Below are 18098 nucleotides of genomic sequence, written 5' to 3' on the forward strand. Positions count from 1 at the left end.
TAATAACATTGAATAGGTTCAGTTTTCTTCCTGAGACCTTTTTTGTTCTTGACAGAGTGCTTGTAAAACAAGCCAGTATTCCCCCAGGGGACGCTATTATTGTGATTGTTTTCCATTGAAAAATTTACTGAAGCCAGTTGTGACTTGTTAATAGCAAAGGAATGACAGTCAGTAAAACTGAGTTGCATGTCTGACATAAAGTGTGCTTAAGACTTTGTGCCTTCTTATCTGAAAAGAAATTCTCAGGAGGTTATGTTACTCAAGTTTTTCTAAAAATATAATCTTTCAGTCAGTTTTAATTATGAAACAACTCTTTTTCTCTTTTTCTGGACCTTAAGGCTGCAACAAAACTATGGGCCTAGAACTTGTTTCCGTGTGAAGTCTCCCTAAGAGAGCCGAGTCACAGGTCTAGACAGGTCCTTGGCCCAGTGACTAAACAAATTAGTTTTGAGGTCCTGTAAAAACTCCACCCACATTAGGGTGCCTCAAATGCATGCCATTATTTGGGATTTTCCAACTGACTTCCCATACATATCTGGAAGTGGTGGGTGGTCCAGGTTGTTTCAAAATAGACCAGAGGCTTGAAATAGCCTTTCAGATTTGGCAGTCTGTCTTGGATTTAGAGTTAATATCATCAGAGTCACCTGATTGTTTAGAACCAACATGGAAATTAGGAGTGACCCACTGAGCAGATTAGCTGGATATTGTTCAATGTGCATAGCTGTATACATGTCCTCCTTGATGATGTAAAAAAAAAAATTATATGTTTTTTTGAATTTAATTCAAGGTAGAAAACATTTATTGGCATCCATCATGTGGAAAGCCTTGTACTAGGTGCTGGGGAAGATAAGGATTGTGCAAACACAGGTCTTAATTTAATATGTGAGACTCTGGTGAATGCTGTAGAGAAAGAAGTCACATGCCATGGGAGTATGGAGTTGGGGAAAGAGGTTTAGATCTTTATTTTGACTTCTTACGAAGGAAATATAATCGCTTATGCTTTAACAGGTAATCAGTGAATATTTTGGATATAGAAAAGATGAATGAATTTTTTATAATTGTTTTTCCATTGTTGTATATTTAGAAAAAAGTGGAGCCATTTGCCAGTGTTCTTAATTTGCCATACCCATTCATTTCAGAAGTGAGTAAAGTTGCCGTATTTACAGGGGTGAGTAACTTTTGTCAGCTTTTTATATCCTTTAGTTTTTGACACATCACATTAATCAATGATTAGAGTAACTGAATAGAGTTAGAGGAAATCCTGGCATTCCCCTAGAATATTTTCCCCGTGTGAAACTCAAAGCAGTTAAATGACTTACTTGAGGTCATATCATTAGTTTGAGAAAGAGCTGAGCCACAACATTAACTTCATCATTATTATCTACTATTTTATGTTTCTCACAAGAGCAGTATTTATCCTACTAGCTGCTGTGTCCTGCTGAAACTCTCCAAACAATAAGAATAACATTAACTTTAAAGCAGTGGGCCATTTAGTGCTGTGAAGACACAGAAACCACACTTTTAAAATGATCTAGTCTGTAAAGTCAAGAAAGTCATGGCAATAATAAGTATAGTAATACAGCTCTTTGTCATTGTTTTTGTATTATGCACATTTGTTTATAACATGTTCATGCATTTGTTTTGTAAAGTGTTTTTCTTCCTGTCATCTGTCTCACTTACAGTGAAGAAATTCTTTGCTTTTTTCCCCAGAAAAGTAGAGAATATAGCTCTTACAATGCCACAAAACTTGAGTAAATAGTGACATATTTTTACAGTAAATCCAAATGGTATAAATGAAGCATATAGAGGAAAAAACCTAATACTATGTATTTTTCTTTTGGATTTTCAGATAGTAGGCTAAATTTTGGTTCTCATTTCTTAAATTTAAAAATCTTTACTCTTGTAATACTGGATTGATAAAATGTCTCCATTTAAAGTAGCAAAACTAAATATATTTTAATCTGTTATTTTTGGAAAATGATGTATTGATGAAATTGGAGACTTAGGACCACTTGGTGGGTTTTTAGTATGCCATTTTGACATATTTCCTCATGTATTAGTCAAGAAATACCTTAATCACCTACAAACTAAGCTTGTTCTGAATGTATTATCTCTGATGCATCTAGTTGAAAACTGATGCACTTTCAATTAAAAGTAAAAAATATAGTTTTTATTTTCAACTGTGGTATTTCTGACAAAATGCTTGAAAGCAGACTGAATTTGTTTAAAGACTAATGTTCAAACTATTGTATTTTTTGGTAGAATGCATCAGAAATTAAAATAGCAGAAGAAAATGGAGCTGCATTTGCAGGAGGAACTAATCTGATTCAGATGGTACGGTATTATTTTCGTATTCATTACTTACAGAAATTGTTCTGTTATCTTTGCCATCTATTGATTTATTACATGTGGAACATAACTAGTCTGTTCATATCTTTTGATAAATGGTTAGTAGAGCCTTACAGAACAGATGATTTTCCTACTCTTTTGAGTCTCAAAATCAAGCTAAGAAAAAACTATCCGGACAGCCTGATATTAATTATACTTGATTTGTATTTGTGATTTTTTTTGTTTCTTTCTTATGTGTTTGTGAGAGTTTTACGGATAGACTGGAAAGGACAGTATGACTCTTGTAGTTTTGAATGTGAGATTTAAGGTGAAATCCTCAAGGTAGCCTACATGGATATCTCTATTCATATTTCAAAGGCCAGATGTTTGTTTTGCCTTATTGGAATGGAAAGTGTGATTTACTTTAGTAGATTGCAAAGGATAGTATTTGACCTCTATAATATGGTACTTTTGGTTACTCTTAAATTTTACCACACCAGTTCTCTCAACTCAGTTCAAGTGTTATAGGCTAAAAAAGGTTATGCAGCCTACCTTGAGAAAATAAAGAACTGGTGGAGCCCATTTGAAGCAAAGACATTTGTTTGTTTCAATTAATTTATTTATTTTAATTGGGGGCTAATTACTTTACAGTATTGTTGTGGTTTTTGTCATACATTGACATGAATCAGCCATGGGTGTACATGTGTTCCTCATCCTGAATCCCCTCCCACCTCCCTCCCCATCCCATCCCTCAGGGTCATCTCAGTGCAGCAGCCCTGAGCACCCTGTCTCATGCATCGAACCTGGACTGGCGATCTGTTTCACATATGATAATATACACGTTTCAATGCTGTTCTCTCAAATCATCCCACCCTCGCCTTCTCCCACAGAGTCCAAAAGACTATTCTTTACATCTGTGTCTCTTTTGCTGTCTTGCATATAGAGTCATCGTTACCATCTTTCTAAATTCTGTATATATGTGTTGGTATACTATATTGCTGTTTTTCTTTCTGACTTACTTCACTCTGTATAATAGTCTCCAGTTTCATCCACCTCATTAGAACTGATTCAAATGTATTCTCTTTAATGGCCAAGTAATATTCCATTGTGTATATGTACCACACCTTTCTTATCCATTCGTCTGCCGATGGACATCTAGGTTGCTTCCAGGTCCTGGCTATTGTAAACAGTGCTGTGATGAACACTGGGGTACACGTGTCTCTTTCAATTCTGGTTTCCTCGGTGTGTATGCCCAGCAGTGGGATTGCTGGGTCATATGGCAGTTCTGTTTGCAGTTTTTTAAGGAATCTCCACACTGTTCTCCATTGTGGCTGTACTAGTTTGCAATCCCACCAACAGTGTAGGAGGGTTCCCTTTTCTCCACAGCCTCTCCAGCATTTATTGTTGTAGACTTTTTGATAGCAGCCATTCTGACCAGCGTGAGATGGTACCTCATTGTGGTTTTGATTTGCATTTCTCTGATAATGAGTGATGTTGAGCATCTTTTCATGTGTTTGTTAGTCATCTGTATGTCTTCTTTGGAGATATGTCTGTTTAGTTCTTTGGCCAATTTTTTGATTGGGTTGTTTATTTTTCTGGAATTGAGCTGCAGGATCTGCTTGTATATTTTTGAGATTAATTCTTTGTCAGTTGCTTTATTTGCTATTATTTTCTCCCATTCTGAAGGCTGTCTTTGCACCTTGCTTATAGTTTCCTTTGTTGTGCAAAAGCTTTTAAGTTTCATTAGGTCCCATTTGTTTAGTTTTGCTTTTATTTCCGTTACTCTGGGAGGTGGGTCATAGAGGATCCTAGTGTAATTTATGTCAGAGAGTGTTTTGCCTATGTTTTTCTCCAGGAGTTTTATAGTTTCTGGTCTTACGTTTAGATCTTTAACCCATTTTGAGTTTATTTTTGTGTATGGTGTTAGAAAGTGTTCTAGTTTCATTCTTGTACAAATGGTTGACCAGTTTTCCCACTTGTTAAAGAGATTGTCTTTTCTCCATTGTATATTCTTGAAGCAAAGACATTTGTTTTTTTAAAGAGGTAGAAGAAGAAGCACATCTCTCCATGCTATTCTTTAGAACTCTGCATTCAAATAGGTATATCTTTCTTTTTTTCCTTTGCCTTTTGCCTCTCTTCTTTTCTTAGCTATTTGTAAGGCCTCTCAGAAAACCATTTTGATTTTTGCATTTCTTTTTCTTGGGGATGGTCTTGATCACTGCCTCCTGTACAGTGTCATGAACCTCCGTCCATAGTTCTTTAGGCACTATCAGATCTAATCCCTTGAATCTATTTGTCACTTCTACCGTATAATTGTAAGGGATTTAGGTCATACTGGAATGGTCTGGTGGTTTTCCCTACTTTCTTCAATTTAAGTCTGAATTTGGCAATAAGGAGTTATATATTATATATATATATATATATATTGCTCAGGCAATAACTGAGCCACAGTTAGCTCCCTATCTTGTTTTTGCTGATTGTGTAGAGCTTCTTCATCTTTGGCTGCAAAGAATATAATCAGTCTGATTTCACTATTGACCATCTGGTGATGTCCATGTGTAGAGTTTTCTCTGGTGTTGTTGGAAGAGGGTGTTTTCTATGACCAGTGTGTTCTCTTGGCAAAACTCTGTTAGCCTTTTCCCTGCTTCATTTTGTACTCCAAGGCCAAATTTGCCTGTTACTCCAGGTATCTCTTGACTTCCTACTTTTGCATTCCAGTCCCCTATAATGAAAAGGACATCTTTTTTGGGTGTTAGTTCTAGAATGCAGGTCAAGAAGCAACAGTTAGAACTGGACATGCAACAACAGACTGGTTCCAAATAGGAAAAGGAGTACGTCAAGGCTGTATATTGTCACCCTGCTTATTTAACTTATATGCAGAGTACATCATGTGAAATGCTGGGCTGGAGCAAGCACAAGCTGGAATCAAGATTGCCGGGAGGAACAGCATGTATATTATCTATGGTGAAACAGATCACCAGCCCAGGTGGGATGCATGAGACAAGTGCTCGGGCCTGGTGCACTGGGAAGACCCAGAGGAATCGGGTGGAGAGGGAGGTGGGAGGGGGGATCGGGATGGGGTATACGTGTAACTCTATGGCTGATTCATATCAATGTATGACAAAACCCACTGGAAAAAAAAAATAAATAAAACTGCCTTTCTGCAAAAAAATAAAATAAAATAAAAAAGAAAGAAATATCAGTAATCTCAGATATGCAGATAACACCACCCTTACGGCAGAAAGTGAAGAAGAACTGAAGAGCCTCTTAATGAAAGTGAAAGAGGAGAGTAAAAAAGTTGGCTTAAAGCTCAACATTCAGAAAAGATCATGGCATCTGGTCCCATCATTTTATGACAAATAGATGGGGAAACAGTGAGAGACTTTATTTTCCTGGGCTCCAAAATCACTACAGATGCTGACTGCAGCCATGAAATTAAAAAACTCTTACTCCTTGGAATAAAAGTTATCACCAACCTAGCCAGCATACTAAAAAGCAGAGACATTACTTTGCCAACAAAGGTCCATCTAGTCAAAGCTGTGGTTTTTCCAGTGGTCATGTATGGATGTGAGAGTTGGACTATAAAGAAAGCTGAGTGCCAAAGAATTGATGCTTTTGAACTGTGGTGTTGGAGAAGACTCTTGAGAGTCCCTTGGACTGTAAGGAGATCAAACCAGTCGGTCCTACAGGAAATCAGTCCTGAGTATTCATTGGAAGGAGTTATGCTAAAGCTGAAACTCCAATACTTTGGCTACTTCATGGGAAGAACTGACTGATTTGAAAAGACCCTGATGCTGGGAAAGATTGAAGACAGGAGGAGAAGGGGACAACAGAGGATGAGATGGTTGGATGGTATCACTGACTTGATGGATATGATTTTGAGTAAGCTCTAGGAGTTGGCGATGGATAGGGAAACCTGGTGTGCTGCAGTCCATGGGGTTGCAAAGAGTCAGACACGACTGAGAGACTGAATGACTGAACTGAATTGCTTTAAGTACATTTTGCTTTAATTTTAATACTTGTGAAATGTCACAAGTATGCTTTGTTCTGAGGGATTTTAAAATTGTTTCATTTTTACTTGTCTCTTTGATTTCCATCTATAGAGTTTTGTGATATTTTATGATATGATCTTAAAGGCTAACTAGAGCATAACTTTCAAACATAATTTTAATTTAATCCAAAGGAAAATGTTTTAGAATCAGGATTAGAAAATCTTAGAATGGAAATTTCACATATAGTTCTTTGATGTTTCAAAATTGCCTCTGCTTTCATATTTGTAGTGATGAGAGCCCTGGTTTTGGAGCCAAACTACCTGTGTTTGGATTCTGAGTCTCCCACTTAAAAGTGCACAGACTCATTTGTCCTCCCTAAGCCCTCAACTTCCTTGTCTAGAATGTGTGGTCAATATTAGTACTTGCCTTGTAGGATTGTTGTATATACTTGGTGAACTAAACCATGTAACATGGTTAGCACGTTACAAGTATTCTAAGAATACTTCTCACATGCCAAGGATTCTTTTAATGTAAATTATTACTGTTCAGGGCTTCCCACGTAGCTCAGTCGGTAAAGCATCTGCCTGTAATGAAGGAGACCTGAGTTTAATTCCTGGGTTGGGAAGTTTCCCTGGAGAAGGAAATGACAGCCCACTCCAGTATTCTTGCCTGGAGAATCCCATGCCCAGAGGAGCCTGGTAGACTACAGTTCATGAGATCACAAGAGTTGGACATAACTTAGTGCTATCTTTCTGTTATTGTTCAGGGGAGCATAGTATGCCATTTAGGGAGTAAAGAATTTGTAAAAAGAAAAAATAGTAACAGGAAAATAAAATTCCAGAATCATGCTTAATTTTGCTAGAGTTCAAGTTTTTATAGTTTAATGTGTAACCCCAAACTAAGGCTTTGAATGACATATTGTGGTAAGATTTTATGCAAAAATAAATATTGGTAAGGTAATTGTTACCCAGGCAGTATTACTCTAAAAAGTTGCTTCAATTTTAAATCAACTAAATTTTTAAATGAAGTATACTGTAGAAGTAAAGTAATTATTCTGGGTGCCTGCCTGAATTAATTTAAAATGTCTTTTAAAAATTGAAATTATTCTCTTTGTTCTTAGAATGAAATTAGACTATGGATAGTAAATTATAAGTAAACTTGTCTTTGACCATCCCACTCCTCTTTTGTTTTTTGGAGGCAAAAGGAATTTTAGTTTCAGTTCTTTGTGAAACTGATTTTAGATTCAGTTGTCTTGATGCTCCAAATTTAGGAAAGCAATGTGGTTGCTAATGATTTGGTAGCTAGTGGTTATTAATTTTACATGTGATCTTGCAAAAATTTCAGGATTTTTTTTCAGTTTTGATGGACATACAAACTCAACTTTGTTAGGACTGTATGAGCCACGTACACATCAGTGCAATGTTCTAGCTTGTAGAACCAACATAATTAATCAACACTTTTGACTAACATAACCCCATGGAAGAATTAAACCTATTAAATATTTGTTTGTTTATAATGGATGTGGCTATTTTTAAAAGCAAACATTAGAAAATGTTTTGCTTCTGAAGATTTTCATAATTGGTAAATATGTTCATATGATCCTTGTGTTTGAAGAAAGGAATTGTGCTTAATATGTATTTTCTAAATTATAAAAGAAATTATTACTACATTAGACCTTATTTTTAGAAAAATAAAGCTTTTTATGCAATCTAAGGTTATCTTTTCCCTCCTGATTTTCAGATTTTGGATGATGAAATTCAAGCAGATTTTTATATAGCTGTTCCAGAAATAATGCCCGAGCTTAATCCATTAAGGAAGAAACTGAAAACAAGATTTCCTAAGTTTAATCGAAGTAAGGGAGAGTTCTTTTACTACTTCAGTACTCTATCAACAACTTTCTAATATATATGTTTAATTAGAAAACTAAATTGCTAGTTATATGTGTAGAATAAATAAAATGCTGTGGTATTTCAGTTTTGTGTTACATAAGAACGTGTAGAATTTTTTTTCCTTTGGCATTAATATTGGTGATTTAATGTAATTTGAAAACCTAGTTGCTTATAATACCAGATCTTTAAATTTAGGCCATATTCTTATTTTAAATTAATGGAACACATTACCCACTAGGTATACTATCATCATACTATCTTATGTCTCTTTGTCAAAATAACATGTATGCTCGTTTATGTTAGCATTCATCATCTGTATATGCTGGCTTACTGTGTATGGTTCTGCAGTTATTTCCCCTGAGCAACTTTCCCCTTTATGAATATTTGCCCCTTACGAAATTTAGTAAGAAAAGTACGAGTGCTACATAAATAGCCTTGTTATAAAGTATGAAGTATTATATGATAAATTCACAAGATGCGGTAGGTGTTCTTTAGAGGAGGAATCTATACATAGGTGGGGAAATCAGAGAAGACATCCTAAAGGGGGTGACGTTTAAACTGTACCTTGAATAATTTGTGAGCGGACTAAGAGGGGTATTTTAAGTAGAATCTGTTAATCATAGACACTGAACAGACTACATCGAAGAAATATCAGTTAGTTTTCTTTGGCGGTAGTGAATGGTACCCCTACTTTGAAATGAAAGAGAATATGTTAGAAAGGTAGATTGATGCTGTATTGAGTAGAATCTTGAATAAGATCCTCATAATTTGGACCTTGATTCTATATTCAGCAGGAATCTCTTAGAAGTTTTTTTAAGTCGGGGGATTCTTTAGAGCTTTAATCTAGCAAGTTTGTAAAATATACTGGCATGAAATCAAAAGTAGAGGCAAGGAGACCAGTTCAGATGCAGTTGCCGGAGACTAATAAAGGTGAGGCTTAAACTAAAGTCTTCATAATGAGTCTGGAGTAAAGAGGACAGATGTCAAAGATAATAGGACTTTGCACTATGTGGTTAAGAATGGACATGTTGAGAGAGAGAAAGGGAAGAGTCAAATGATGCTGAGATTTTTAAGCCTAGGGATCTCTCCTAATAAGTTGATATCAATAATGCAAATGGGGAGTAAGTTTGGGAGGAATGAGTATGTTCACTAGCAGACACAGTTTCTTTTAGGTGGTGCTGAATATCTGCTGTAGATAAATGTTTTTTCAAATAAAATTTTATAAGGTAAAAGAGCAGGTATTTTAAAATTATTTTAGTAGATCTTCAAATTTTAACTCTAGTTGAGCTAAAAAAACCCTGCTAAAATTCTTCACATGTGATAGCCACTAATGCTCATCTCAGTTATAGACCATGTTCTGTACTGTAAGCAAAATCAAATGGACTCTTCAGTTCTTTCGTTATATTGGAGTTTTGTTTATTTTGAATAGCCTGCATTGAATAACACATCCTTGTGAGATATTGGACGGAGATTTGGTGCTTTTTATTAGGAATTTCCATTATAGTAGTATTTGTTTTCATGGAATCACACTACATTCTTTCCTAAGACAGACCTGAAATTGAACATTATTTTAAAAATTAAACCAGAATTGCAGTTGAATTTGAAGATAATTCTCATAATTTTTTCCTAATTGAATTCAAGCGCAATAAAGCCAAATAATATTAAATATAGTCAGTTAAAAGTGAAACTGAATACTGAGTATATCTGTATTCAGCTCGCTCATTGCTTTGCATGGTTAACTGGTTTTTCACGGAAATTAATTTTGTCACCTTTGCTAACTTTATCCATTCTTTGAATAACTTTTGGTCTGTTTTCTTTAGGGTTGAGGTTTTTTAATTGCCATTTTCATCACAAAATTTGGGATAATTAGTTTTAGTCTGAAAGATTTTCAAAGAACATTTCTTTATTGCAAATAAGAAAAGTTTCCCCTGAAGATGTTTATTTTTATTAGTGGGCTTTACTTTATTTCTGCTTTCATAATGAATCATAGCTTCTGTATACTATGGTCAAGTTACCTAGGTATGTCCCCCACCTCCATTTGCTTACCAAAGCATCTTGGGAAAACAGACAGACCTTTCACCTTCCCCAGCTTTTTCTTTTCACCCCTACATGATCTGTTCAACAACACTTGCAAAACATTTGTGTTCTTTAAACATGAAGACAAAACGATTAACCTGTCAAAAATGTTAAAACAGAGTACACCAGATGTGCATTAGAACAAATGAAGCTTGTATTATGCACTTTTAGAGCTTATTCAGATTCTTGTTTAGGAACATTTGATTCCCCTTACATCCAACAAAAGATGTAAGGGAAAAGAAGGAATTACGTTTTGAGCAAATGGATGGAATTAAAAAACAAACAAACAAGCCCCTGCAGCTGAGCTCATTAGTTTCCCATTTTGTCTTACATTTTGTCTTTGTAATGGGAGTGGGTGTAACTAACTTGGCTGGACTGAATGTGCACATTTTGCAGCATGTTTAATGCTCCAGTTTTGTTTTATTTTAATTGCTTACGTAACTATAAGCAAGTTCTCTATTTTTTTCCAATGCACATTTGGCATATTTTCTTAGTATTTCTTTTTTATCTCATCAAAAAAAAGACATTTAAAACTTGCTTTTTAAAATTTCTTTGGAAGAAATTGGGTTTCATTTTCCTTGTCAACTAGCTTCCCCCCAGCTCCCTGCCACAGTGTAACCTCTAACATTTTTTCGTATCTGACATAGATATATTTTGTTGATACTTTAAAAGTTTTCTTTATTCCTAATCTTACTAACATTTACTAAACAGAAAATACTAGTATGAAAATATCTTGACTTAATGGAATCAGTTTTCTATTATACATATTAAGTCATAGTAGGTACTATGGCATATGTAGGAACAGTTGAATTCTTTTAAAGCATATTAAGTTGTTGGCAGGTAAGGGACATGATTAGAAAATTGGACCCACTACTGTATGTTCTGTTAACACATAGCTCTTAGAACTGAACATCAGTGTTGCAGTTGGAGTCTTGTCAAAGGATATTCCAGCAGACTTGTCTATAGAGTATTCACATCTATTGAGTAGGACACTGCTTTCTGTAAGGAAGTTGCTTTTGTATCCTATTTGAGAGTAATGGATATAAAATGATTGAAATCTAATGTCAGTTATTTTTATCTCATAGATCAACATGCGTTTCTTAAGAGTATTGTTTGCATTATTGAAACAATTAGAATTCTTTGGTCATATGAAGAAAAATGATAAAGCAAATGGAATTTTTGCAGGGTAACAAATTTGAAATTTTTCTAAATTTCCCCCTCTCATGTATAAATAGTTTAAAAACTATTTATGTGTGAAAGATTCCAGTGATGATTAGGTATGATTATTATTGCTATAGATGAATTAGTGATATATTACAACTGGTTCTATTGATCTTCTTTATTTCCCTTATCTAGCCGTAGTTGCTTCCTTGCCGTTCCTCATACACACTAAGTTTTCTCCCTTCTCAGGTCTTTGGATTCATTGTCCCATCTGTCTGTAATGCTTTTTACTAATTTGTCTGACTCACATTCTCATTCAAGTATCACCTAGATGGAGACACCTTCTGTGACCATCCTATTTAAATATTAATCTCCACTTCCCATTACCACTAGATTTCTCATTGTTGTGTTTTTACGTTCTTTCTTTTAAGGCTTATCAATCTTGGCATCTTACATTTTTAGTTTGTGGGTGTGTGTTCAATTTCTTCCATTAGCATAAGGGCATTTTTAGTTTTGTCCACTAGTATAGTCCCATGACCTAGAATAGCACCTGGCACATAGTGGGTACTCAACAAACATATCATATGTGTCAAGCCTTTAATGTGATGGCTGTGAACAAGAGAAAGTCCTTACTGGTACAGGGTGAATAGTTTTGTTTTCTGCACTAGACAAACTGACTTACTGAGCATTTATTTTTAATTTAATTAACTCAGATTTCTCTAGTTAAAGAAATAAACCAAAACAAAACACATGACCTCAAAACCTTTCTTTGATTCCACTGTCCTCTATAGCAGTGATCTACTTCTTTCTGTTGTCTCATACCACGCTTCTCAGGCAGGTCTCTTTAGTGGTTGACTGTCTCTATTTCTTTTCAAGTTGTTATTCTTCCTTACATACTTTTCTCTCATAACTCAGCTCAAATGTTGCTCTCACTACTAATCTCTGTTCTTTCTTTTGTCACATTTAAAGGTCTGTTTTTAATTTTCTCTTTTTCTTGAAACTAATTTTTACACTGTACAATCTTAACACTTTTTTTCCCTAACTACTCCTTCTTTGTCTTCCCTGCCTTCTTACATTCTCTTTATCCCTGTCATAGTCCCTGGTGAAAAAGAGAGAAGGTACATTAGTGTGAAATACCTACATGTTAGTATAGGTTTTGTTCATTACGAAAATTAAATAGAATTAGGAGAAGAGAAAGGAAAAGAAAGAGGAGAAAAGTAGACAAATGTAAAAGCACAGAGAAAAAAGGAAACAGAGAAAGAGGAGGCTAACTACATAATCTAAAAGCCCTGAAAATAGTGGGAAAGATTTAACCTTGGGCTATGTTGAAAAGCAGAATTAAAGAGTGGCTAGCATAGACCTCTTTCTGTCTTGGCTTTATCTCTCACTGTGACTTTGAACAAATTTTTGAACATTTTTGTGCCTTTGTGTTTTTCATCTGCAAAATGGGTTTCATGACAACATGTCCCCATGGTGTTTTTACTATAATGTGCACGAGCTTAGCACAGGCTAAGTACATGATGCATATGACCCTCTGTCACTATTGACTTCCTACAATTCCTAAAGTAGCTATGCATGTTCCATAATTACTTTCTTCTTTTTGTAAAAAATTTTTTCCTAATTATTTTAGAACTCGTTCTTTTTCATGGCTTCAGATATCATTTCTACCTTTATAGCTCATTTATTGAATCAACAGGTATTTATTGGGTGTCTACTGTGTGCCAGGCAGTACACTTAGTGCTGAAGATTAAAAGATGAACAGACAGTTCCCATCTTTAAGGAGATGAAAATTGACAGGTGAGAGATAGTAACAAACTGCTACTCTAAGATGCAGAAAGTGTACTAGTGGAAAATGTACAAAGTGCTTAGAGGAATGGGGAGCACCTTGTAGAATCAGATTATATAAAGAAGGTAGCAGTGAAGTTGAGAGTTTAACCATATATAGGCATTTTCTTTCCTGACATTCATGGGGAGAACATTCCAGGTAGAAGAAATGGCCTGTTCTAATGCACAAAAGTGTGAGTCAGCCAGTTGTGTTCAGAAAACTATAACTAGCTTTCTATCGTTTGTTACATAATGTGCTATCTGATAGGTCAGTGGGGTTAGCAGTGATAAGCAGGGGGCCAGATCATGGAGGACTTTGTGTGATATACCATGGAGATTAGATTTTATCCTCTGTGAAGGTAGGTGCTGTTGAAATCTGTTGCTCAGAGGAGTGAAATAGGATTTGCTTGTTAGCATGACTCTGTATGGGAGCTGTGTAAGTGGCAGGGTGGCGATGTGAAGATAATGAAACTTTAAGAACAGAGACCAGTAATGTAGTGAATGCAGCGGGCGAGGGGGAAGAGGAATAAGGGCAGAATCTGAGCAGTGACAGTGAAGACGGAGAAGAGGAAGGCTGTTGCGGGTTAGTGAGGAGGTAAAATTAACAGGAGTTACTGATTAGGTGTGGAAGGTAAGGGAGAGAGAGAAGTCTTGAATGAGTCCCTAGTTTCCTCCTTGAGTAGTCCAGTGAATATGATTTTAAAGATAGATACATAGGAGCTGAAGCAGGTTTGGGCATGACAATAACATCGTGATGAAATGAGATAGGAAGGATGGAGGGGCACAAATCTATTGTTTTCTGGAAGTAAGTGTTAAGATGAAGTAGGTTGTGATAAATAGATATGCACATTGTAATCTCTAGAACAAGTAATAACATACACACAATTTTTTTGTTGAAAACAAAAGAAAGCAGTATAGAGCAGAGAAACAAATGAGATGAGACAAATAAAAGATTTATATCAAAATAGAGACCTAAATCCAGCCATATCATCAGTCAGGTTAATTGGAAATTGAATAAACACTTCAACCAAGAGGCAGAAATTATAAGACGATGAAAAAACAGTCCAATTATATTCTGTCTACGGGAGACACACTTCATATTCATACACACAAAAAAGCTGAAAGGAAACTGAAGAGTAAAAATACACCGTGAAAACATTAACCATTAGAGAACTGAGTTGGCTGTTTTAATACCAGACATAATAAACTTTTAAGATAAGGAGTTTACTAGAGAAAAAGGTGGATATTTTATAACAATAAAAAGACATGCTCAGCTACAGAGAGAGCCACAAAATACATGAAGCACAAACTGACAGAATTGAAAAGAGAAATAAGCTAAACAAGTACAGTTGGAGATTTTAATCTTCTCTTAATAACTGATAGAACATATATATAGAAAATCGGGAAGTACATAAAAGATTTGAACAATACTGTCAACCAACTTGACTTTATTGCTAGCTGGATAATGCCTCACTTAATAAGTGTTTGGTGTACGCTTTTCAAGAGTACGTGGAACATTCAGGTTAGACCATTTGCTGGGTTTTAACACAAGTCTTAATAAATTTAAAAGGCTTGCAATCATACAGAGTGTGATTTCTGGTTATAACAGTTAAGTCAGAAATCAGAAACCGAAGGAAATTCAGGAAATCTCTTTGCTACCCCATGGACTGCAGTACACCAGGCTTCCCTGTCCTTTTCTATCTGCCGGAGTTTGCCCATACTCAGGTGCATTGGGTCGATGATGCCATCCAACCAGCTCATTCTCCAACCAATAATGTTGGTTATTCAGTTCAGTTGCTCAGTCGTGCCCGACTCTTTGCGACCCCATGAATTGCAGCACGCCAGGCCTCCCTATCCATCACCAACTCCTGGAGTTTGCTCAAACTCATGTTGGTTATTAGGGAAATGCAAATTCACATCAACATGTTTTGGTTAAAAAAGGGAGAGAGGAAAAAAATATGTAAGTTCAAAGGAAGGAGGTTTTATTTGTGATTGTTTTAGGATGGAACTGGTTTAAAAAACTCAAATATATTAATACGTCATTATCCCTGGTCTGTCACTTTTTTCCAGTTTCTTATTTCTGTGTATTCAGTATTCCATCAACACCTTCACTTTAATATGTTTTAATAAGGAACTCTTCCTTAAGCCCTGTCCTTTCCCACTTCATTATCATTACAACAGCCCTGCAATATCAGACTCAAAATTATGAAGTCATTAATTTGTTCATTCTTTCAGCAAACATTTTTCATGTTGTACTCCGTATTAATTACCTACCTGCATTTGGGTGGAGATACGGAGCTCATGAGAGAACTTGTGGCCAGAAATATAAATTTGACAGTTATCAGTGGGTAAATGTTTAAAGCAGTATGTTTAAACTGTTTAAAGAGATCACTTAAAGGGTGTCTGTGGGTAGAAAAAGAGAGGTCATGTAACTGAACCCTCGGGTAGTCCACCTTTTAGAAATCGGCCAAGTAAGGGTAGCTCAGCCAGCAGGAATGGAATGAACAGCCAGTGAGAACAGAGTCTCAGAGGACAAGTCATGATGCAGTAGGAAGCGGGGGGACATAGTCTGTGAACTACTGTTGATGGGTCAAGTCAGAGGAACACAGGATCATTCTCAGTGGAGTGTTAGGGATGTAACTTGGTGGAGGAAGGTCCGAGAGAAAATGGAAGGAAAGGAAGCTGAGACAGAAAGGACGGACAACTTTTTTGTAAAACTTAGCGTTCTTCAGAAAATATTAGATGGTTGTTGAAAGGCAGTATTTTGTTTTAAGATGGAACGTTTTATAGCAAGTTTGTCAACTGCTGATGATCTGGGGAAGCTGACAGTGTAGACAGAGGGAGGGATGGTGTCGCTGCATTGGTGAGGAGGTATGGGATCCAGCGCTTAGATGAAGAGCATTGACCTCCATAAGAACGCAGACAGTTCATCCATATGACAGGAAGGAAAGCAGGGTGGTAGGTACAGATTCAGGTCAGTCAGCAGGTAGTTTTTTTCTTTTTAACGTATAACTCCTCTTTTTTGGATTTCATTCTTACCTAGGTCACCACAGAGCATAGTGTAGAGTTACCTACGTATGCTAAACAGGAGGTTCTCATTAGTTTGTTTTATACATAGTAGTGTGTATATATATATATATATATGTATATCTCAGTCTCAATCTCCCAGTTCATCCCACCCCATCCCTCTTCCCTCCTTGGTGTCCATACATTTGTTCTTTATGTCTGTGTCTCTGTTTCTGCTTTGCAAATAAGTTCATCTGTACCATTTTTCTAGATTCCACATATGTGCATTTATATATATATATAATATATATATAAACTGGATAAGCAACAAGGTCCTAGTATATAGTGTGATAAACCATAATGGAAAAGAATGTGAAAAATAATGTGTATATATATATGTATATAACTGAATCACTTGGGTGTATAGCAGTAATTAATACAGTGCTATAATTCAACTGTTACTTCAATAAAAAATGAATTTAAAAAGTTTAAGGTAAAACTAAAAAATATATATATTTTTATATGTTAAATTTGAGTTAAAATGTTGATGATTAAAGGTTAGCAGGGTATAATGTATGTTTGGAGTCTCCTGCATGATCCTTTGAAAATTCTTAGTTTTTACCTTGATTCCTTTTTTCTCTTTTTGTTTATTCAACTGCATCTTTTTCTCTACCCTAATGGAGGACAAAGTGGCATTAGAATCCAGTCAAGTTTCAATTTTTATCTCTTTGTTCATGCCAGTTTCTGTAACCGTTGGTGTAGTAATGAGCTGCCTCCAGACTGTATCACTCACTGAGATATTATTTCTACTGCTAGCTCTTGCTGCTTTTCTAATTCCTTCCTTATGGTAAGGCAGGTCAGATGAATTTCGTGTAAAGGTAAGTAAAATGTTCTTCAGAGATTTCAAGACTCCCCTGTTTCAGCTTTTATCATGTGTTATTCTATAGGTTTTAATTTGCCGTCAATGTTTCTGAAGTTTGATAAGCATCATCATTGTATACACTTATTTATTGTTTATTACTGTGGAACAATAATATCACAGATTTAGTGGCTTAAAACAACACACATTTACTATCTCAGCGTCTGTATATCAGGAATATGTGTACAGCTAAGCTACATTTTCTGCTTCAGTGTCTCAAAGCTCCAATCAGGGTATCAGCTGGAGCCGTGGTTTTATCTGAGTTTTGACTAAGGAGGGTTCACTTCCAGATTCATATGGCTTTTTGGCAGAATCCAGTTCCTCTCAGGTTTCTGGACTGAGGGTCTCAGTTTCTTGGCTCATAGCTCTCTCCATATGCCCCCTGACAACATTGTATCTTGCTTCTTCAAAGCCAGTAGGGAGAGAGACTCCTTCAAGATAAGCATTGCATTTTTATGTCATGTAATCAGTTATGCATAATCATCATGTCTCTTGCTTAGAAGCATGTTGCAGGTCTCATCCACACTCAGTGGGAGAGTATCATACAAGGGCATGAACACAAGGATATGGGCCACGCTAAAGTCTGTTTGGGCTTCCCTGGTGGCTCAGAGGTTAAAGCGCCTGCCTGCAATGTGGGAGACCTGGGTTCAATCCCTGGGTCCGGAAGATCCCCTGGAGAAGGAAATGGCAACCCACTCCGGTATTCTTGCCTGGAGAATCCCATGGACGGAGGAGCCTAGTGGGTTACATTAGTCCATGGGGTCGCAAAGAGTCGAACACAACTGAGTGACTTCACTCACTCACTCACTCAAAGTCTGTTTTCCACAAATCATTTTTTATATCTTAACTTGGGTTGGATGTTTCTCTTATTTAGTAATTTTTGCTACTTGTTTAGATATAGTG

The 18098-nt window shown here is 36.0% G+C and overlaps 1 protein-coding gene across 1 annotated transcript in view; it reads left to right on the forward strand.

Annotated features, from left to right (window-relative positions):
- MRPL1 (mitochondrial ribosomal protein L1) overlaps window positions 1-18098 on the forward strand; it is a 66346-nt gene that overhangs the window by 21502 nt on the left and 26746 nt on the right. Inside the window, exons 4-6 of the mRNA XM_043448088.1 lie at window positions 1085-1168; window positions 2263-2334; window positions 8061-8172. Coding sequence (XP_043304023.1) covers window positions 1085-1168; window positions 2263-2334; window positions 8061-8172 — 268 coding nt within the window. The remainder of the gene's footprint in view (window positions 1-1084; window positions 1169-2262; window positions 2335-8060; window positions 8173-18098) is intronic.

Source organism: Cervus canadensis, chromosome 26 (genome assembly GCF_019320065.1).
Source record: "Cervus canadensis isolate Bull #8, Minnesota chromosome 26, ASM1932006v1, whole genome shotgun sequence".
In the NCBI taxonomy this organism is placed as follows: domain Eukaryota; kingdom Metazoa; phylum Chordata; class Mammalia; order Artiodactyla; family Cervidae; genus Cervus; species Cervus canadensis.